Genomic DNA, 16,559 nt, shown 5'->3' on the forward strand with positions numbered 1-16,559 from the left:
TGTTTGTTTGTTTTTTATAACCTCTATCTCCCTGTATAGTTGATCCTTTGCTTCCTGGATTTGTTTGCGTAATTCATTGTCGAAGTGATCTTTCATTGTCTGATTTTGCTGTCTAATGTCTTCCTTGAGACTCCAGATCATATGAAGCATGTAAATCCTGAATTCTTTATCTGACATTCCATCTGCTGCAGCTATTACCTCTTCTAAAGTTGAGTTGACCTGCATTGCTTGTGGTCCTTTCTTTCCTTGTCTTTTCATACTGCTCGCGTTTCTTTCTGCTTGGTGAAACTGTTGTGTTATTGAATTTTCCCCCTATATATTTATATTGCTCTTGTATAGTTGCAAAGTCTCCCTTGCAGGGGCGGGCGGCGGCTGTGCTCCTCCTCCAATTGGGGTGATCTGTCTATCATGCCGGCGGGCCACTGGGCCCCTTCTCCAGGTCACGTGGTCTGCCTACCTTGTGGGCGCGGGCAGCGGCTCTGCTCTGCCCCTACTCCAATTGGGGTGATGTGTCTACCCTGCCGGCAGGCTGCTCTGAAGTGTATATTGATGGGAAAAATTAAAAGAGTTTTGCCAGATTAAAAATCCTCTAGTGAGGGCCGGGGTTGTGGCTCAGCAGTAGAGCGCTTGCCTAGCATGTGCAAGGCCCTGGGTTCGATCATCAGCACCACATATAAATAAATAAAATAAAGGTATTGCGTCCAACTACAAATAAAAAATAAATATGTATTTTTTTAAAAAATCCTGTAGTCAAATTCATGGAAATATATAGAAACAGAGTTTCTGAAAATGTAAAAAAAAAAAAAAAAAGTTAAATGGTTTCCAGGTGCTGGTGGAGGGGATGGAGAAATACTTACGGGTACAAAGTTTCAAATTTACAGCATGAAAATGTCTTGGTGATTGGTTGCACAATAGTGTGAGTACCTTTAATACTACTCTATTACACTTTGAGGTCTAGCAATGGCAGAGTAGCAGGATATAAAATTAACATCATAAATCAGTTGTGTTCTTATATGCCAAGATGAAGCAACTGAAAGAGAAGTTAGAAAAACAATCCCATTCACAGTAGCCTCAAAAAAATAAAATACTTGGGAATCAATCTAACAGAAGAGATGAAAAATCTCTATAATAAGAACTACAGAACACTAAAGAAAGAAATTGAAGAAGACCTTAGAAGATGGAAAGATCTCCCATGTTCTTGGATAGGCAGAATTAATATTGTCAAAATGGCCATACTACCAAAAGTATTATGTAGATTTAATGCAATTTCTAGTGAAATTCTAATTTCATTCTTCATGGAAATAGAAAAAGCAGTCATTAAATTCATTTGGAAAAATCAGAGGCCCAGAATAGCAAAAACAATCCTTAGTGAGATAAGTGAAACAGAAAGCATCACAATACCAGACCTTAAACTATACTACAGAGCTACAGTAACAAAAATGCTATGGTGTTGGCATAAGAACAGACATGAAGAACAATGGAACAGAATAGAAGACACAGAGACAAACCCACATAGATACAGTTATCTCATACTAGACAAAAGCGCCATAAGCATACATTGAAAATAGCCTCTTCAACGAATGGTACTGGGAAAACTGGAAATCCATATGTAGCAAAATGAAATTAAACCCCTCTCTCTCACCCTGCACTAAACTCAACTCAAAGTGGATCAAGAACTAGGCATTAGACTAGAGACCCTGCACCTACTAGAAAAAAATGTAGACCCAACTCTTCATCATTTTGGCTTAGGAACTGACTTCCTCAATAAGATTCCTAAAATCAAAAAGTAAAATAAAGAATTAATAAATGGGATAGTATCAAACTAAAAAGCTTCTTTACAACAAAGAAATCTTCTGGAATGTGAAGAGAGAGCCTACAGAATGGGAGAAATATATCTCCAGGATATATAAAGACTTAAAAAACTTAATACCAAAAAGCCACAAATAACCCAATCAACAAATAGTCAAAAGAATTGAACAGGCACTTCACAGAAGAGATACAAATGGTCAACAAATATATGAAAAAATGTTCAACATCTCTAGCAATTAGAGAAATGTAAATCAAAACTACTCTAAGATCCCATCTTACTTCAGTCAGAATGGCAGATATCAAGAATACAAGTAACAATAAATATTGGTGAGGATGTGGGGAAAAAGTTCTACTCATACATTTTTGGTGGGACTGCAAATTGGAACAACCACTCTGGAAAGTAGTATGGAGATTCCTCAGAAAACTTGGAATGGAACCACCATTTGACCCATTTATTCCACTCCTTGATGTATACCCAAAGGACTTAAAATCAGCATTCTATAGTGTTGCTGCCACTTCAATGTTTATAGTCCTTCAACTTACAATAGCTAAGTTATGCAATCAACCTAGGTGCCCTTCAACAGAAGAAGGGGTAAAGAAAATGTTGTATATAAACATAATGGAATATTACTTATCCATAAAGTGGTATATAAACACAATGGAATATTACTTATCCATAAATAAGAATGGATTTTTGGCATTTGTTAGTAAATGAATGGAATTGGAGACTATCAGTCCCCCAAAAAAGTAAAGGCTGAATATTCTGATATATGAATGCTAACACACAATGGGGAGAAGGGGAGAGAAGAATAGAAGTTCACTGAATTAGTCAAAGGGGAATGAAGGGAAAGGAGAGAGGATGGGAATAGGAAAGACAGTAAAATGAATTGGGCATAACTTACCTGTGTTCATTTGTGAATATATGACCAGTGAAACCCCACATCATGTATAATCACAAGAATGGGATCCTATTTAGAATAAGTTATACTCCATGTGTGAATGATATGTTAAAATAGACTCTACTGTCATCTATATATAAAAAACAAAAAAGTGTGGCAATGGTATAATTTATGCTTTGAATATTCTACCACAATTTTATTTAAAAAATAAAAAAATAAAAAATAAAAAAATTTAAAAAGTAAAAAAAATGACACCCCTCAAAAAAACTCAGACCAAAGTTTGGACATTAAGCATTAACTGCTATAGTTTGGAACTATTGTGACCTAACCACTTGCTGCTGGACCTGTCCCAAATGACAGCTCCAATATCCCCTGGCAATGAGAACCAGCACAACTAAAGCCCACCCAGGGGAGAAAGAACTGTGTCTTTCTCCTGTGATCTCCAAGCCAGGCACAGCCTGGGAGTAGGCTGGCAGATAAACTCAGAGAACCTACCTGCTCCAGTCACACAGGCCATGTAGATCCCGTCTTTCATCCCCATGGCTGCTCTGCCTCCGACTGCACTCACAGACCAGAGCTCTTCCTGTGCCCTGTGACTGGGTTTGACTGCTGAGGCTTGTTAAACAGCAGCTAGTCATCCTCCTGGTCATAAGGAGTCATCTGGTTTAGGATCTCACAATGTACAGATGTCCACCTTTCTTTCTTGCTGACAACCTGGGCCTCCCTGGTTTGGCCTCTTTTCCTAGCATGGCAATTGGATGATGGAAACTTGGCTTTGCAGACCTGTGGAGTTTGGACAACCCATGTGTCTAGGCTAGATCTGAAAATGTTTAGTTAAATGTGAGCTCCAGGCCACAAGCTCCTGACCTAGCTTCTGATTCAGCATTTTCTGAGCAATTGAGTGTGGAAAGAGCTTGGGGAGTTGACTGCATACCCCGTGACACACTCTCACCCTTGCTGAGAGCCATGGCTGGCCTGCTGCCCTTATTCCTGGGAGTGGTTCAGAAGGAGATGGTGAAAATGATGAAGCTGGAGCAGATCACACCTTTTGAGGACTATGTGTTGCCCACAGAGGTGGCTGTCTTTAATGAGATCTAATATCCTTCCTGGATCATTGCACTTAAATAAAGCTTGACTTCTCAGTCTCCTGAGCTATGAGGGAATAAATTTCTGTTCTTTATAAAAAATACAAAAATTAAAAAAAATAAAGCTTGAAAAGTTAAACAAGACTAGCACAGTGCCTGACACAGGGCAGCAACCCCATCAAACTCATTAGTCCCCCGTTACGGTTCTCTGAGGATAAGCTGGCACACTTGTGTACATAGTCCTTTAGTCCTAAAATAGTCTGTCTTCTTAATTGTATAAGTCTGTGAGGTAGGTTAAAGTTCTCTCTACACCCTTGCTTATGTTATTAATTTACTCAGCAAACTTTTCCAAAGCCAAGGTAACCTCAGGGCAGCCAAGTCTAAACAGGCCTGGAGCAATGTCACTGCTTCTCCTCTATTGCAGCCATGAGCTTCAGCTGGTTGCAAGAAATAGCTCACTGTGTCTCCTGGACAGTGGGGAGACAACAGGAGTGAAGGGGCCCAGCCCTCACCACAAAATATTCTCCCAATTATACCATCTCTGACTGAAACTTTAGACTTCTTAATTCCCACCTGGACACATTATTGCCCAACCCCACACTGCATACATAAATAGAAGTTCTTTGTGGACCACAAATTGAAGATGCTGTAAGGGGGTGGTGGCCAGTGCTTAGACTTAGGATAGGGGTGGTTCAGTTCAGGTTTTGCTTAGGCCTCCACCTGAGATCAAGCTGGTCAACTCAAGGCAAGTAACCTAACATCTTGGAGTCTCAGTTTTCTCTTCCTTTAAATGGTAATATGATTATGTACTTAACCTTGTGCATTTTAAAAGGAGATAAAGATACTAAATTGGATTGAAATAGGACGGTTATTTTCCTAAGACATCTTGTTCCTGAGCCTGTGAAAAAGTAACACAGGAATCAAAGGAATATGGATGTTTTAATACAAAGTGCTTAGGGGCTTTCCTGGGTGTCCAGGCTGAGGAGCTAATGGCCAACTCACTTCCCAAAGGACTGAGGTTTCTGAAATTTTCCTTTAACCCTCTCTTCTGCCCCACCCCGACTCCTAGTGGAAACAAAGGGCTGCAGACTGCTTTAAGCAGTCAAAGAGATCTCCCCTGATGGCCCCAGGGCTGGGATGGGACTGAGCAAGGACAGAAACAGGTGCTCTAAGGGAAAGCAAACCTGTGCACACAGAAAACATCAGGGATATGAGGCCTGAGTGGCAATGTTCACATGGGTTGAGTTTGTCATTTGGTCTTGATTTTTGATGACCTGACTTGTTTTCACATATGTATTTTTGAGAAGGTAACAGGAAATAAAGAATTGCTATTACAAAATTGAAGGGTGGTAGAATTAAATTAGAATCTGAAGTTGTTCTTTTCACTTGAAAAGGGTCTTCAAAGTGTATGTGGCGGGGATTGTGAGGAGATGCCAGACTGATGTATGATCATGTCTCTGTAAAGTAATCCCCTCATGATCCGGGGTACTTCCCTGAGGCCTCTGACCTCTTGGGTTGAGAATCCTTGGATAGTGAAGGTGTAAGGAAGATTCCCCAGGGACCCCACTCTGGGAGGCAGAGGTGGGTGCAGAGGGAAGAACTCAGCCCTGAGAGGTGGGGATTCAGAGTTCAGTGAGTGTGGACAGGGAGGCCTCTAATAGGGCTGTGTGAGTAGGCAGGGCCTTCTCCTTGTTGGTGCTGAAGCAGACATGAGCTTAAAAATAGGAGAGATCACATGAGTGTGTTTCTTCTGAAGAAGATAGAAAGGAACCCACTTTCTGGCTTATGGAATGCCCAGCCTGGAGGGGAAACAGGTTTCTCAGTGTGTGGTTATGGCCAAGAGCGGTATTACTGTTCAGCATGGGAAGGGAAAAAGGGGTGGGGTGGAGAGGGTGACACCCTCTTAAGCCAAAAGAATTCTCGGCTGCTCATTTGAGGCTCACACCACTACCTGGACAAATGAAGGGTCATTCTGGGTCTTATGAAACTCTCCCCAAAGGTCTGTTGGGGCAGCCTTTGAGAATAAGCTCACAGGGGAGGGGATTACAGAGGCCCTGCTTAGATTGGAGATTGCAGCTCCACAAGGATTTATCATCTCACTGTTGGCAGTTGGATTCCTCCATCTTTCACACAGCATCCATTCAGTCCTTTCCCCCAGGAACTGCAAGGATAGAGATGTGTGCTTACTAACCAGTGGTCTGCTTGTGATATAAGGGCACCTTGTGTTTCCTTGGGTTCCACCTTCCTTCCTAGAAGGTGCTGTTTATACAAGCAGCCCCACCCAGCCACAGTTCCCCAGGATGCCCTAACTGAACTTTGCCTTCGCATTGGGTCTTTTCGTCAATTCACGTTTGTGAGAGCCACTGCCTTCAGAAATACAGTGAGGTGTCCACTCAGTGCCACTTGAAACTTCCCCTGGGTGGAGTCCAGTTACTGGCTTCCTGAGCCATCTGTCAATACAGATGAAACTTGGCAGAAGCAAAGGTGTCCCTTTTTGGATGATGTCCCAGATTCTTTTTATTTGTTTATTTGATACATGGCAATAGTGGAATAATTATCCATTCACTCACTGCTGACACTGTAGCCACTTCAGGGCTTTCAGCTCGTCAGCCTCAGGCCTCACCTCCTGATGGTTCACTGCCTGCTCTTTCCTCTACAGGCTTTTGCCATGCTGGTACTCAGAACTGAGTATGGAAAGTACCTTAACACTCTTGGGTTTCTGAGGGTAGTTTTCTCAGGGCCTTCCCAGCCTTAGGTCATCAGACTGTTCTTGCTTCATTCCAAATGACTGATGCTCCAGGAAGATTTGCCTAATAAGAAACAGCACATTTTCTTGTCCAGTGAAAGCTCAAGTCAGTGGGACAAGTATTATAGCAAAACAGAGTAAGCTTTGACAGAGGTGGCTTCAGGTTAATCCCCAGTACATGGACATTCAGTTCCTCCATAATAGGGGTCCACTTGTGGCTTTGAAACTTTTCTTTTTCCCAAACTTCTTCTGCCTCTTTTCCCTAACCTTCTCCTCCTTGATCTTCTTTTCCCTAATCTTCTATTCCTGATCTCTCCTCCCTAACCTCATTTTCTCTTAATCACCTCTTTAACCCCTTCCTGCTGATGGGCAGAATCAGTCTTTGGAACAGGAGTCCTCTGTGTTTCTCCTTTGCTAGCAATGAAACTTTTCTTTTTCATACATGACAATAGTGTGTTCTTGTTATTGGATTGGCATTAGGGACAAGGACTGAGTTTTCAGCAATATCTCCACATAGAAAGTGTGGAGGTAATAGCTAGCTTGTCAGGCTGGAGGATTAGAATACTATCTATCATTCTGTACATACTGACTGACAAAGCACTGGTTCCAGCCATGTTTCAATCCTATTTTGTGAAGTCCCTTATTACTGAATTCTGCTGAATGGGATATGCATTGCCCAGCTCCTTGGTTTGGGATCCTACTTTTGAGTCCTCATTTTCTAATGCAACATTTGATAAAGAATCTACAAAATGAATAAATGCAACTTTGCTATGGATTTAAACATGAATGTTTCATATTAGGATTTAGTAAACATTGTTAAAACCAGAGACATCTCTCCCGAACATAAAAGTGGACTGAGCACCTATTTGGTAATGGAACACATGTTTTAGATTGTCTTTGCTACTCTCTGGGCAGGCTCGCCACACAAGCCACGGGGAGCCTGGTCAAGAGTTTTGATTTTGGAGTCACGGTGTGATTTTTAGATTCTGTTTCTGCAATGTACTCAGTGTGACCTTGGACCAGTTACATAATCTCTCTTAGCCTTGGTTTTCTCATCTACAAAATGAAGATATTAATACATCATAGAATTGTTGAGACTTCAATAAGATTATGCAGGTAAACACTTGGTGTAGGTGAAAAGTAAGAATTCCCAAGAAATGTCTGTTGTTTTTAAAATATCATACTTACCTGAAGGTTTTACAAACCCCGTTTTGGCTGTTTTAGATAAAGCTTCTCAAGTTCAAAGATTCTCTGCTGGTCTTATTCCTTTATCAAACAATTACTCCAAGGCCAGCACTGATCATGTGAGCTTTAAGAACATAACTACAGAAGATCCCTCAGCCCTTGAAGCGTTGAAACCTCAGGGGGGCGGAAAACAAACTGTCTATTTACAAAACAGTGTGGTTGGAGACAAGATGAGGAGGAGGTAATCATTGGTCCTCAGGGTCCAAAAAAGTGGTACCTGCTCCAGGGTGGAGATGGTCCAGGGAAGGCCTTGGAGCCTTGAGACAAGATTATCAGACCAGAAAAGTGAAGGAATATGAGACAGAACTGCGAGCTAGTGTGAAGCATGTGAAAGCATGACTCCTCAAGCTTACTTTCTTGAAGGTTCCAGGACTTAACCTTCCTGCTGCCCCAAATGGCAGATCTCTTAAAGAATGGACTGAGCTGGCATGGGAGCCAGACTAGGTAGTCCTGCTACAACTGTGAAATGTCTAACCAGCAAAAAGTGATAATGTAAGGGAAACAGAAATTATGGGGAGGGATGATCATGTACTTTATATCTAGTAGGTAGTGGAATTCAGAGGAGATTTGGGAGTTTTAGGCTAGAGTTCTACAGGTGAGAGGAATCAAGGGGTCAAAAAAATACAGTCTGTTTAAAAGTAGTAGTAAATCCATGGATATATTTCACAGATACCTTTTTAGTGACAGAATAAATCTGATTTGCAAAATTGGTTCTATTATCCTTCTATACTTTAGATCAATGGTTATTTAAGCAACAGATTCAATGTTACTAGGAATTTCCCTTGCTAGGGAGTCAGGAAAGGAAAGCAAAGCAAAGCACTGTGGGCTGAAACTGTAAAGCACATTTGCCAGTCCCTGGAAGATTCTGCTCTTCACACTTAGCTGCCTGGGAGTTGCCTGCCACTACATGAAACCATAATTAGCTGATATATTTTAATAATAGTTTCCCATATTATACCATATTCACCCCAAGTGACCCATCTGAGAAAACCAGGACTGCTGGTCTAATAGCCCATGATACTGGCTCCTTATACTAAATACCTGCCATCAGCCTACAATCAGTTTCCCCTGGAATGAAGATCATGGAAGACTATCAGTTAAGCTGTTACTAATGTGTGAGAGTGTCAGTACATCTGAAAGGAAGTTGGATGCTGGCCATGATTAAGTTCAGTAAGTACTTTATTCATGAGTAGGCTGTACAGAATTCAGCAGAATCTAACTGAGGTCTCATGTACAACAGTGAAAAATTTAAGTAGTTCGGCAACATTTCCGTCTCAATCATTTATACTGTATTAACTTGCAGCCTTTTTAAATTATTATTTTTGGAGTGAAATTTTAAAGAAAGTTGCCCCTAATACCCAGGTAACCATATTATAAAGACAGAAAAATACAAAAATGCAACAAATACTAATATACTGTGATTAATAGCTCAGTTCATTAGCTATTTTAATAAAATAAAGCCTTACAGTGAAAATAACATACTAGAAATACTCTTTATGATATGTTTACAAAATGACAGAAATGGGTGAAGATCCTCCAGGTACGACAATACAGTGAGTGAGCAAAGCTGAGCATGAAGGGGTAAGGCTGCCTGTTGAAGCCTGAGTCGCTGCTGCTGCTGCTGCTTCTATTGTCTCTTGATGGCAGGGACTGAACCCAGGGCCTCAGGCATGTTGCAGGCAAGTGCTCCATCACTGAGATACATCCCCAGCCCCAGATTAGTTTCTTAACAGCAGGAAGATCCTAGTTTGAAATTGTGTCATGACAGCTTCTAAGCATCACTGATCTTCAGTTTTCAGCGAAAATTCCACTTTGTCAGCTATTTAAAGATTCAGAGAGGAATTCCTTTGGCTGTGGTGATATTTACTCCAGTATCTCCTTCCCTTTTGGATGCCTCTTCATTCTTGAGTAGGGACTTATTGTATCATCCATCACAAAATCGTACAGTACTCTCACCCAGGAATTGTACTGGGGGAGATTGTCATAGTATTCAGCTGCTATTTTCCTCACCTGGAAGGGACAAAATACAGCAAGATGATAGCAAGTGTTACACTAGGGCCTATCAAGGATGATTGGTGAATGTCTGACACAAACAGAAAAGGATGAAATATCAAATCCCCCTCCAAGGGGAGGTAACTTTGATCCCAGTCCTTCCAAACTTCCTAAAATTCTTTCATAAACAAGGATGATCTACAGTCCACACGTATGTATAAATAAACCTTGATCATAATCCACAGTGAATTTATGTCAATAAATTTTAGTGATCACTACTGGCTAGATCAGAAAGATACCATCAAATAGAACAGAAAGATACCATCTTTCCAAAAATGTAAAATGACTGCCAATTTAGACTCTGAATACAAACACTGCAATCAAACAAATCATATTGAAATATTATGACTATAATGAAAATAAAAAGTTGATAATTTGTAAATGTTTCAAAGACATGAAGAGAAAAATCAATAAATTCTTTAATATTAGGAGTTAAAAAACCTGAGAATTTATTAGCCAATGTGTCTAGTTATATTCAAATGCTAACAAAATAAATCTCTGGATGTCTTTCTATGTATGTGTTCTACAGAGTTGTGAGAGAATGGAAAAACATGCAAAGCTCACCAAAAATAAGGGAAAATTAAACTTAAAAAAAAATGAAGATATTAAATTAAAAATCTTACTATAACAACTTTTAAAAATTAATTATAGTGATAGCTGCACAACTCTGATTATACTAAAAATCTCTGAAATGTATACTTTAAGTGGGGGAAATGATATGAGTGATTTTAATATAGATGTTAAAAAAAAAACACTCCATATTGCATACTTACTAACCATACAATAGTTATATATAGTGTAACTACTATAATTTATGCAGCAAATATCAGGTAGTTATTGAGGAAAGAAGATATTCCTCAATACACAGCATAGAATAGGAAAGGCAAGACAAGGGAACTCTAGGGATAACTGAATAAGAAGACAACATGGAAGGGAGAGGGAAGTAAATAGTCAGAGATGTACTTTGGGCCTTAAGTCAAGAGATGACTGAACTAAGTTTTCAATTCTGGAACTGTTCTAGAAAAATGAAAGTTATCAGTTATGTTGAAAAAAACCCCCTCTATTCAAAGGGTGACTGGCTTTCTCCTTAAACCACATTCCTTTTAACAAGTTATATAATAATCACTTTCTTAGTCACAGAAAAGGCAAACAAAGGCTGCACACTCTGTTCAGGCCACCATATGGTCAGCATGACACCTGCATGACACTGCATCGCAGCACAGGCTCAAACTGTCTTCAGGCAGTTGTGTGCTAATTTTTTTCCCATGCATTTTATTCTGAAAATGTAAAACCTATTCAAAAGTCAAAAAGTATAAAATGAACACTAATGTGCCCTCACCTATTTTACCACTGATTAACTCTATGAATCTGCTTTCTCTCTGTGTACTATGAAAACTGTATTATATCTAATAAACCCACACACTTTGTTCTTTTCTGAACTTTTTGAAAGGTGGAGAAATTATGTGACAACTTAGCCCTAATATATCATCCCTAGATATTTCAACATGTATGACCAATCGACATTTTCCTACAAAACCACAGTATTACAGTAAAAATACATTATACAAAATCTTTGGTCAAAAGAAAGAGTTCCTGATTAAGAAAGATTATGGTATTGGAAACTGTTGTTCATTAATTTTGCAGACCAATTATGCAGATTATCTGTTCATCATAAATTAGTCTTAGCACTGGTATAATGGTGATCATGATCACAAGGGACTTAGTTTTCTATTTCCAAATTACTTTTTTATATATATGTATATATCTTTCAACATTTCTGAACCCTAAATTCAGAAATTAAGCATAAGGATAGTTAACTCTTTGTAGAATTAAGCTGGCAGACACAGGATTTACATCCTTCCCTTTTCTCCCCCTTCTTTGATGAGCAGCTTAGATTGATAAAATATAGTGGACTCTTTAAAATAAGCAAGTCAAACTAATTTTCTTACATACTAATCAGAAATCAGAATATGCATCAAGTCCTTTACTTACCAGTGGGAGGTTTTTTCCAGGAACATTGGGAAAGTCATGATGTTCATTGTGGTAACCCACATTGAAGGTGAGTAAATTCAGAGGCCCATAATATGAGTAAGTTTCATGTCCCTTTAAGAACATGTAATGTTCAGCTATGAAATGTCCAGAAATAGGGTGCAAACCCAGACCAAGCAGGGATGCTGCCAACATGTAGACTAAAGATTTAATTCCAAAAATGTAGTAAACTATAATGTCAAAAGTGATCTGGGCCACAGTATTGATAATTTCCAGATGAGAAATTGGTTTGGGGTTGATGAGCAGAGGTCGAAAAGCATAAAAGAGAGGCTGAAGAATAACCCATAGAAACTTTCTGAAAGTGGTACAGAAGAACCAGCCCTCAAAATCAGTAGGAATATCCACATCGATGCCGTCAGCTCCAAGATATCGATGATGATCCATGTGATACCTCTTAAAGGAAATCGAATATGGAACCCCAATAGGAAGATTGGCAAACATTCCAAACCAGCGATTCCACAGTGCCTTGTGGTGGCCAAAGGCAAAATTGTGGGAAATCTCATGAATAGCCAGAGTCATTGAGTGGTTAATGCAGCTGCCAAAGACGTAGGCCCAAAATATGACCCATTTCCAGTCCAAGTCTTTTACTAAGTAAAATGCAACCAACTGGGTGAGAACCATCATAATTATAATCCATATCAAGTTGGAATCAGGTTTCATCAAGGATTTTATCTCTGGATACTTTGCTGTAAGAAAAAAAAAAATCAGGAATGTAGAAAAGTACCTAGTTACTCATGAATTATAATTAACACATTAACTAGACATTTTCACTTCCAAATGATAATATTTCCTCTATTCAAGACTTTACCAAATGTTTACCTACTACAAGGAAAGAGTATATTCTGATAGTAAAGTTTAAAATACTATGACACAATAACTTAATATTCATGCAAGAAAAATTACTCCTAAATATAGATGTATTCATTTGTATTAAATATTTTATCTATGTTATACAGATCTTCAGCATCTTAACCTTATAAAATAAATCAACATTTGACAAAGGATAGAACATAATATACATTCTGTAGGTATTTTAAAACCATGAAACTTAGTTTCACATTTCTCTCAAATAACCCCAAGTAATTCTGTAATGAAATTTCACAAAGCTGTAATAGTATATAAAAGTCAGTTAGTTCTGGGCTGGGATTATGCTCAGTGGTAGAACACTTGCCTAGCATGTGTGAGGCACTGGGTTCAATCCCCAGCACCACATAAAAAAATTAAAAAAATAAAGGTATTGTATCCATCTCCAACTAAGAATATTTTTTTTTAAAAAAAAGTCAGTAGTATAAGGAAGCCAAATAAGGAAATGGAGAGAAAGAATAATCTTTTCAACAGATGATGGTGGAACAACTGGAATCAACACGCAAGAGAATGAAGTTGGACCCCTTCCTTAGGCCATACGTAACAATTAGCTAAAAGTGGATCACAGATCTAACTATAAGAAAACGGTCAAACTCAAAAGAAGTCGTTGAAGTAAATCTTCTCAACTTTCATGGTTTCTTACATACTAAAACAAAAGCACAAGTGACAAAAGAAAAAAAATAGATACACTGGACTATATCAAAATCGCTTCTGTTGAAAATGATATCATCAAAAAAATGATAAGACAAGCCACAGAATGGGAAATCATGTTTGCAAATCATTTATCTCACAGGTGAACTGTATTCAGAATATAAAAAAACTTGGCTAGGGGTATAGCTCAGTGCTACAGTGCTTGCCTGCCATGGGCAAGGCGTTGGGTTTGATCCCCAGCATGGCAACCAAACAAAATTAAAAAACATGCAAAAGGCTAATAAGCAGGTGAAAGATTTTAACATAATTAGTAGGAAAAACAGAAACAAACTACAGAATTCAACTTCACACCCACTAGAATGGTTAAAATAAAAAGAGGCAATAATGAGGATATGGAGAAACTGGAACTATTTTTTTTTTAAGTTTTTCTTTTTTTAGTTGCAAATGGACAAAATACCTTTATTTATTTATTTATTTTTATGTGGTGCTGAGGATGGAACACAGTACCGCACACATGCTAGGCAAGCACTCTACCACTGAGCCACAATCCCAGCCCATAACTAGAAATTTCATACACTCCTGGTGGGAATATAAAATGGTGTAAATTGGAGAACCTTTTGGCAGTTTTCAAAATGACTAATGGCCCAGCAACTCCAGTCCTACATATCTACCCCAAAGAAATGAAAACATATCCATTCAATAACTTGCACATCAATGTTCACAGCATTATATGAAATAGCTGAAAAAGAGAAACAGCCCAAACACCTAGCAACTTAAGTAAAAAGTGGTATATCCCTAAAAAGACAATTATTTAGCTACAAAGAGGATGATGTACTGTCCAAAAATATTAAAGGAAGTGAAAGAAGTCACTCAGAGAAGATCAAGCATTGTATGATTTCATTTATAAGAAAGGTCCCAATTAGGTAAATCAATCAAGACAGAAGTAAATTGCTTTCTACTGGGGAAAGGAGTAGAAACAGATGTGGACTGCTTATGGGCTCAGAGCCTCTGCTGGGATAATGAAATGTTCTAAAATTAGATGACAGGGAGAATTTCATAACTGTATACTAAAAAAATGAATTTTATTCTTTAAATGGGTGAATTTATGTGATTTATATTTCAATAAATTTGTTAAAAAATTGCTTCCCTATGAAAGTACAAAAAGTAAAGAAGGCATTACTTGTGACTTATTCTTATTTGACCCACTGATAATGATCTAGTCCCGAGCCTTCAGGATTTTGTTTTGTTTTTGAGGTATTAGAAACTGAACCCAGGGCCTCTTGCAAGCTAGGCAAGTACTCTACCACTGAGGTAACATCTTCAGCCCTCTAAATATAAATTTAAACTATAGAGAGGTGATTGTTAAATATGTCTATGGTCTAATATGCTTTTCCCTACCCCCTCAAACCCTGAAATTGTAGAAATATCTCTTTTCATTTAAACAAAACTAATCCCCAGATTCTTATTTTTCCTAAGCTTATTCCATCTCCCACCCTTGAAGAATTTCCAATCACCTGCTTGGAAATTAATTTTCATTGAGAAATATGTAGTCCTTTCAACTGAAAAGGTTCAAATGATAGTAATTTTGTGGGGAACAAAAAAAGCTTTTGGTTGAAATTTGCATCAACTTGCACCTTCTTGCTTCCTTGATTTTCTGACTATTGAATAGATAACTAAATTCCAGTATTTGGGAGTCATTTTTAAAAAATATTTTTTTAGTTGTTGATGGACCATTATTTTATTTTTATGCAATACTGAGTGAAGAACCCAGTGCCCCACATGCAAGGCAAGTGCTCTATCACTGAGCCACAGCCACCGTCCTTTTTTTTTTTTTTTAATTCCTATGAGACATTTAGATAAGGCACAGAAAAAATGTAACATATGCATTCTCATATCAAGTACTGTAAGTTATTTGAGAAATATATATTTTAATTTAAAAAAAAGAAAGAAATCTAAAAACTCAGTTACTTAAAGAACTACCCTTAATAAGCAACTGTAAAAATTCAGCTCCCAGAGTGAGGCTATAGCACAGTGGTAGAGCGCTTGATTAGCATGTGTGAAGCACTTGGTTCGATCCTTAGTACCACATAAAAAAACAAATATAATAAAGGCATGCTGTCCATCTATAACTACAAAAAAATTTAAAAGTTCAGCTCCTAATCAGTGACTCAATTTTTAAAATCTATTGTAGGGGCTGGGGCTGTAGCTTAGTGGTAGTGCACTTGCCTAGCTGAGTCTGATTACCAGGAAGGGAAGGGGGGAAAAACAAAAACCATTTCAATGGGATTTACCAACACTTATCTGTGAAAACCTCAAATATCTAACTTCAGATACTCCTGCAAAAATAAGGATCTTGATTTTTTCTTTTCACTGGGCAAAAGTAAAACGAGAGAAATATGTATATATGAGAGAATTCTCCAACCATTAGTTCAAGAATTATTAAAAATTAAAAAACATATTCTTTGGAGGTAATCTAAACCGGATTAGAATCCTCCTTTTTGCATTAACTCATCACTTAAACTACAGACCTAGCCAAATTTCTGAGAGAGGATTAAACTCCAGTTTTTCATTTTTGTAAAGCATTTAACCCAGTGCCTAACATATCATTAAGAGCAGCCTGCAAGGGATAAGAAAAAATGTTTACACAGAAGGCCCAAATACTCCAGAGAGTTGGGTAAGGCCTAGTTAGTTTGGCCTAAAAGGCCTAAATTAGCAATCATTTGGGAAACCAGCAGGCTAAGCTGCACATCTTGTTTATTTGGCAAGTCTTCCATATTTCAGTCTTTTCATCCACAAAATCGGGATGCATGAAAAACGTCTTATGAATTCTACCCTTCTTGCGGGAAAAGCACACGGGGACCCATCCGATCCGAGAAGACCCTGGGTCATAGGGTCAGGTGCCGGTCCCTCGCCCTGACGGCCCTCGGCACTGGACCACGTGACTTGGTTCAAGTGGCCCCGGGATGCCGCAGCACCACGCCCTACACCGCACACGCCGGCCTCGCCCGGGAGCAAGCGGCAGCAACGGCGCCCACAGAGGGCACAGGATCTTCACGCTGGAGGGATGGCCAGGGGTGGCCCTGGGGCCCTTGGCCCCAACGGGTCCGCTGGGGTCCCGCGTGGGCGCCTGCGCTCGGGGACGCGCCCGCGCCTCTTCTC

General features: G+C 39.0%; 1 protein-coding gene and 1 long non-coding RNA gene across 2 annotated transcripts in view; both read right to left on the reverse strand.

The window, feature by feature from the left end:
• The window catches only part of LOC125610365, an 8,927-nt gene extending 5,363 nt beyond the window's left edge, over positions 1 to 3,564 (reverse strand). Inside the window, exon 1 of the long non-coding RNA XR_007349768.1 lies at positions 3,204 to 3,564. This is a non-coding gene — a long non-coding RNA (uncharacterized LOC125610365). The remainder of the gene's footprint in view (positions 1 to 3,203) is intronic.
• Positions 3,565 to 8,945: 5,381 nt separating this feature from the next.
• Positions 8,946 to 12,589, reverse strand: Degs1 (delta 4-desaturase, sphingolipid 1). Its single transcript, XM_015483322.2, has 2 exons — positions 11,829 to 12,589; positions 8,946 to 9,794 (listed from the first exon to the last, which is right to left on the reverse strand). The coding sequence occupies exons 1-2, from the start codon at positions 12,543 to 12,545 to the stop codon at positions 9,648 to 9,650; spliced, it is 864 nt and encodes a 287-aa protein (XP_015338808.2). The 5' UTR covers positions 12,546 to 12,589; the 3' UTR covers positions 8,946 to 9,647.
• Positions 12,590 to 16,559: the final 3,970 nt, after the last annotated feature.

Source organism: Marmota marmota, unplaced genomic scaffold (assembly GCF_001458135.2).
Source record: "Marmota marmota marmota unplaced genomic scaffold, marMar, whole genome shotgun sequence".
Taxonomy (NCBI): domain Eukaryota; kingdom Metazoa; phylum Chordata; class Mammalia; order Rodentia; family Sciuridae; genus Marmota; species Marmota marmota.

What these genes read in the sequence shown, in the direction of transcription:
- Degs1 (XM_015483322.2), bottom strand. Translation starts at nt 12,545, where the DNA reads ATGAAACCTGATTCCAACTTGATATGGATTATAATTATGATGGTTCTC. An exon ending in CTGGAAAAAACCTCCCACTG is followed by an intron (nt 9,795 to 11,828) that starts GTAAGTAAAGGA and finishes TGTCCCTTCCAG; the next exon opens with GTGAGGAAAATAGCAGCTGA.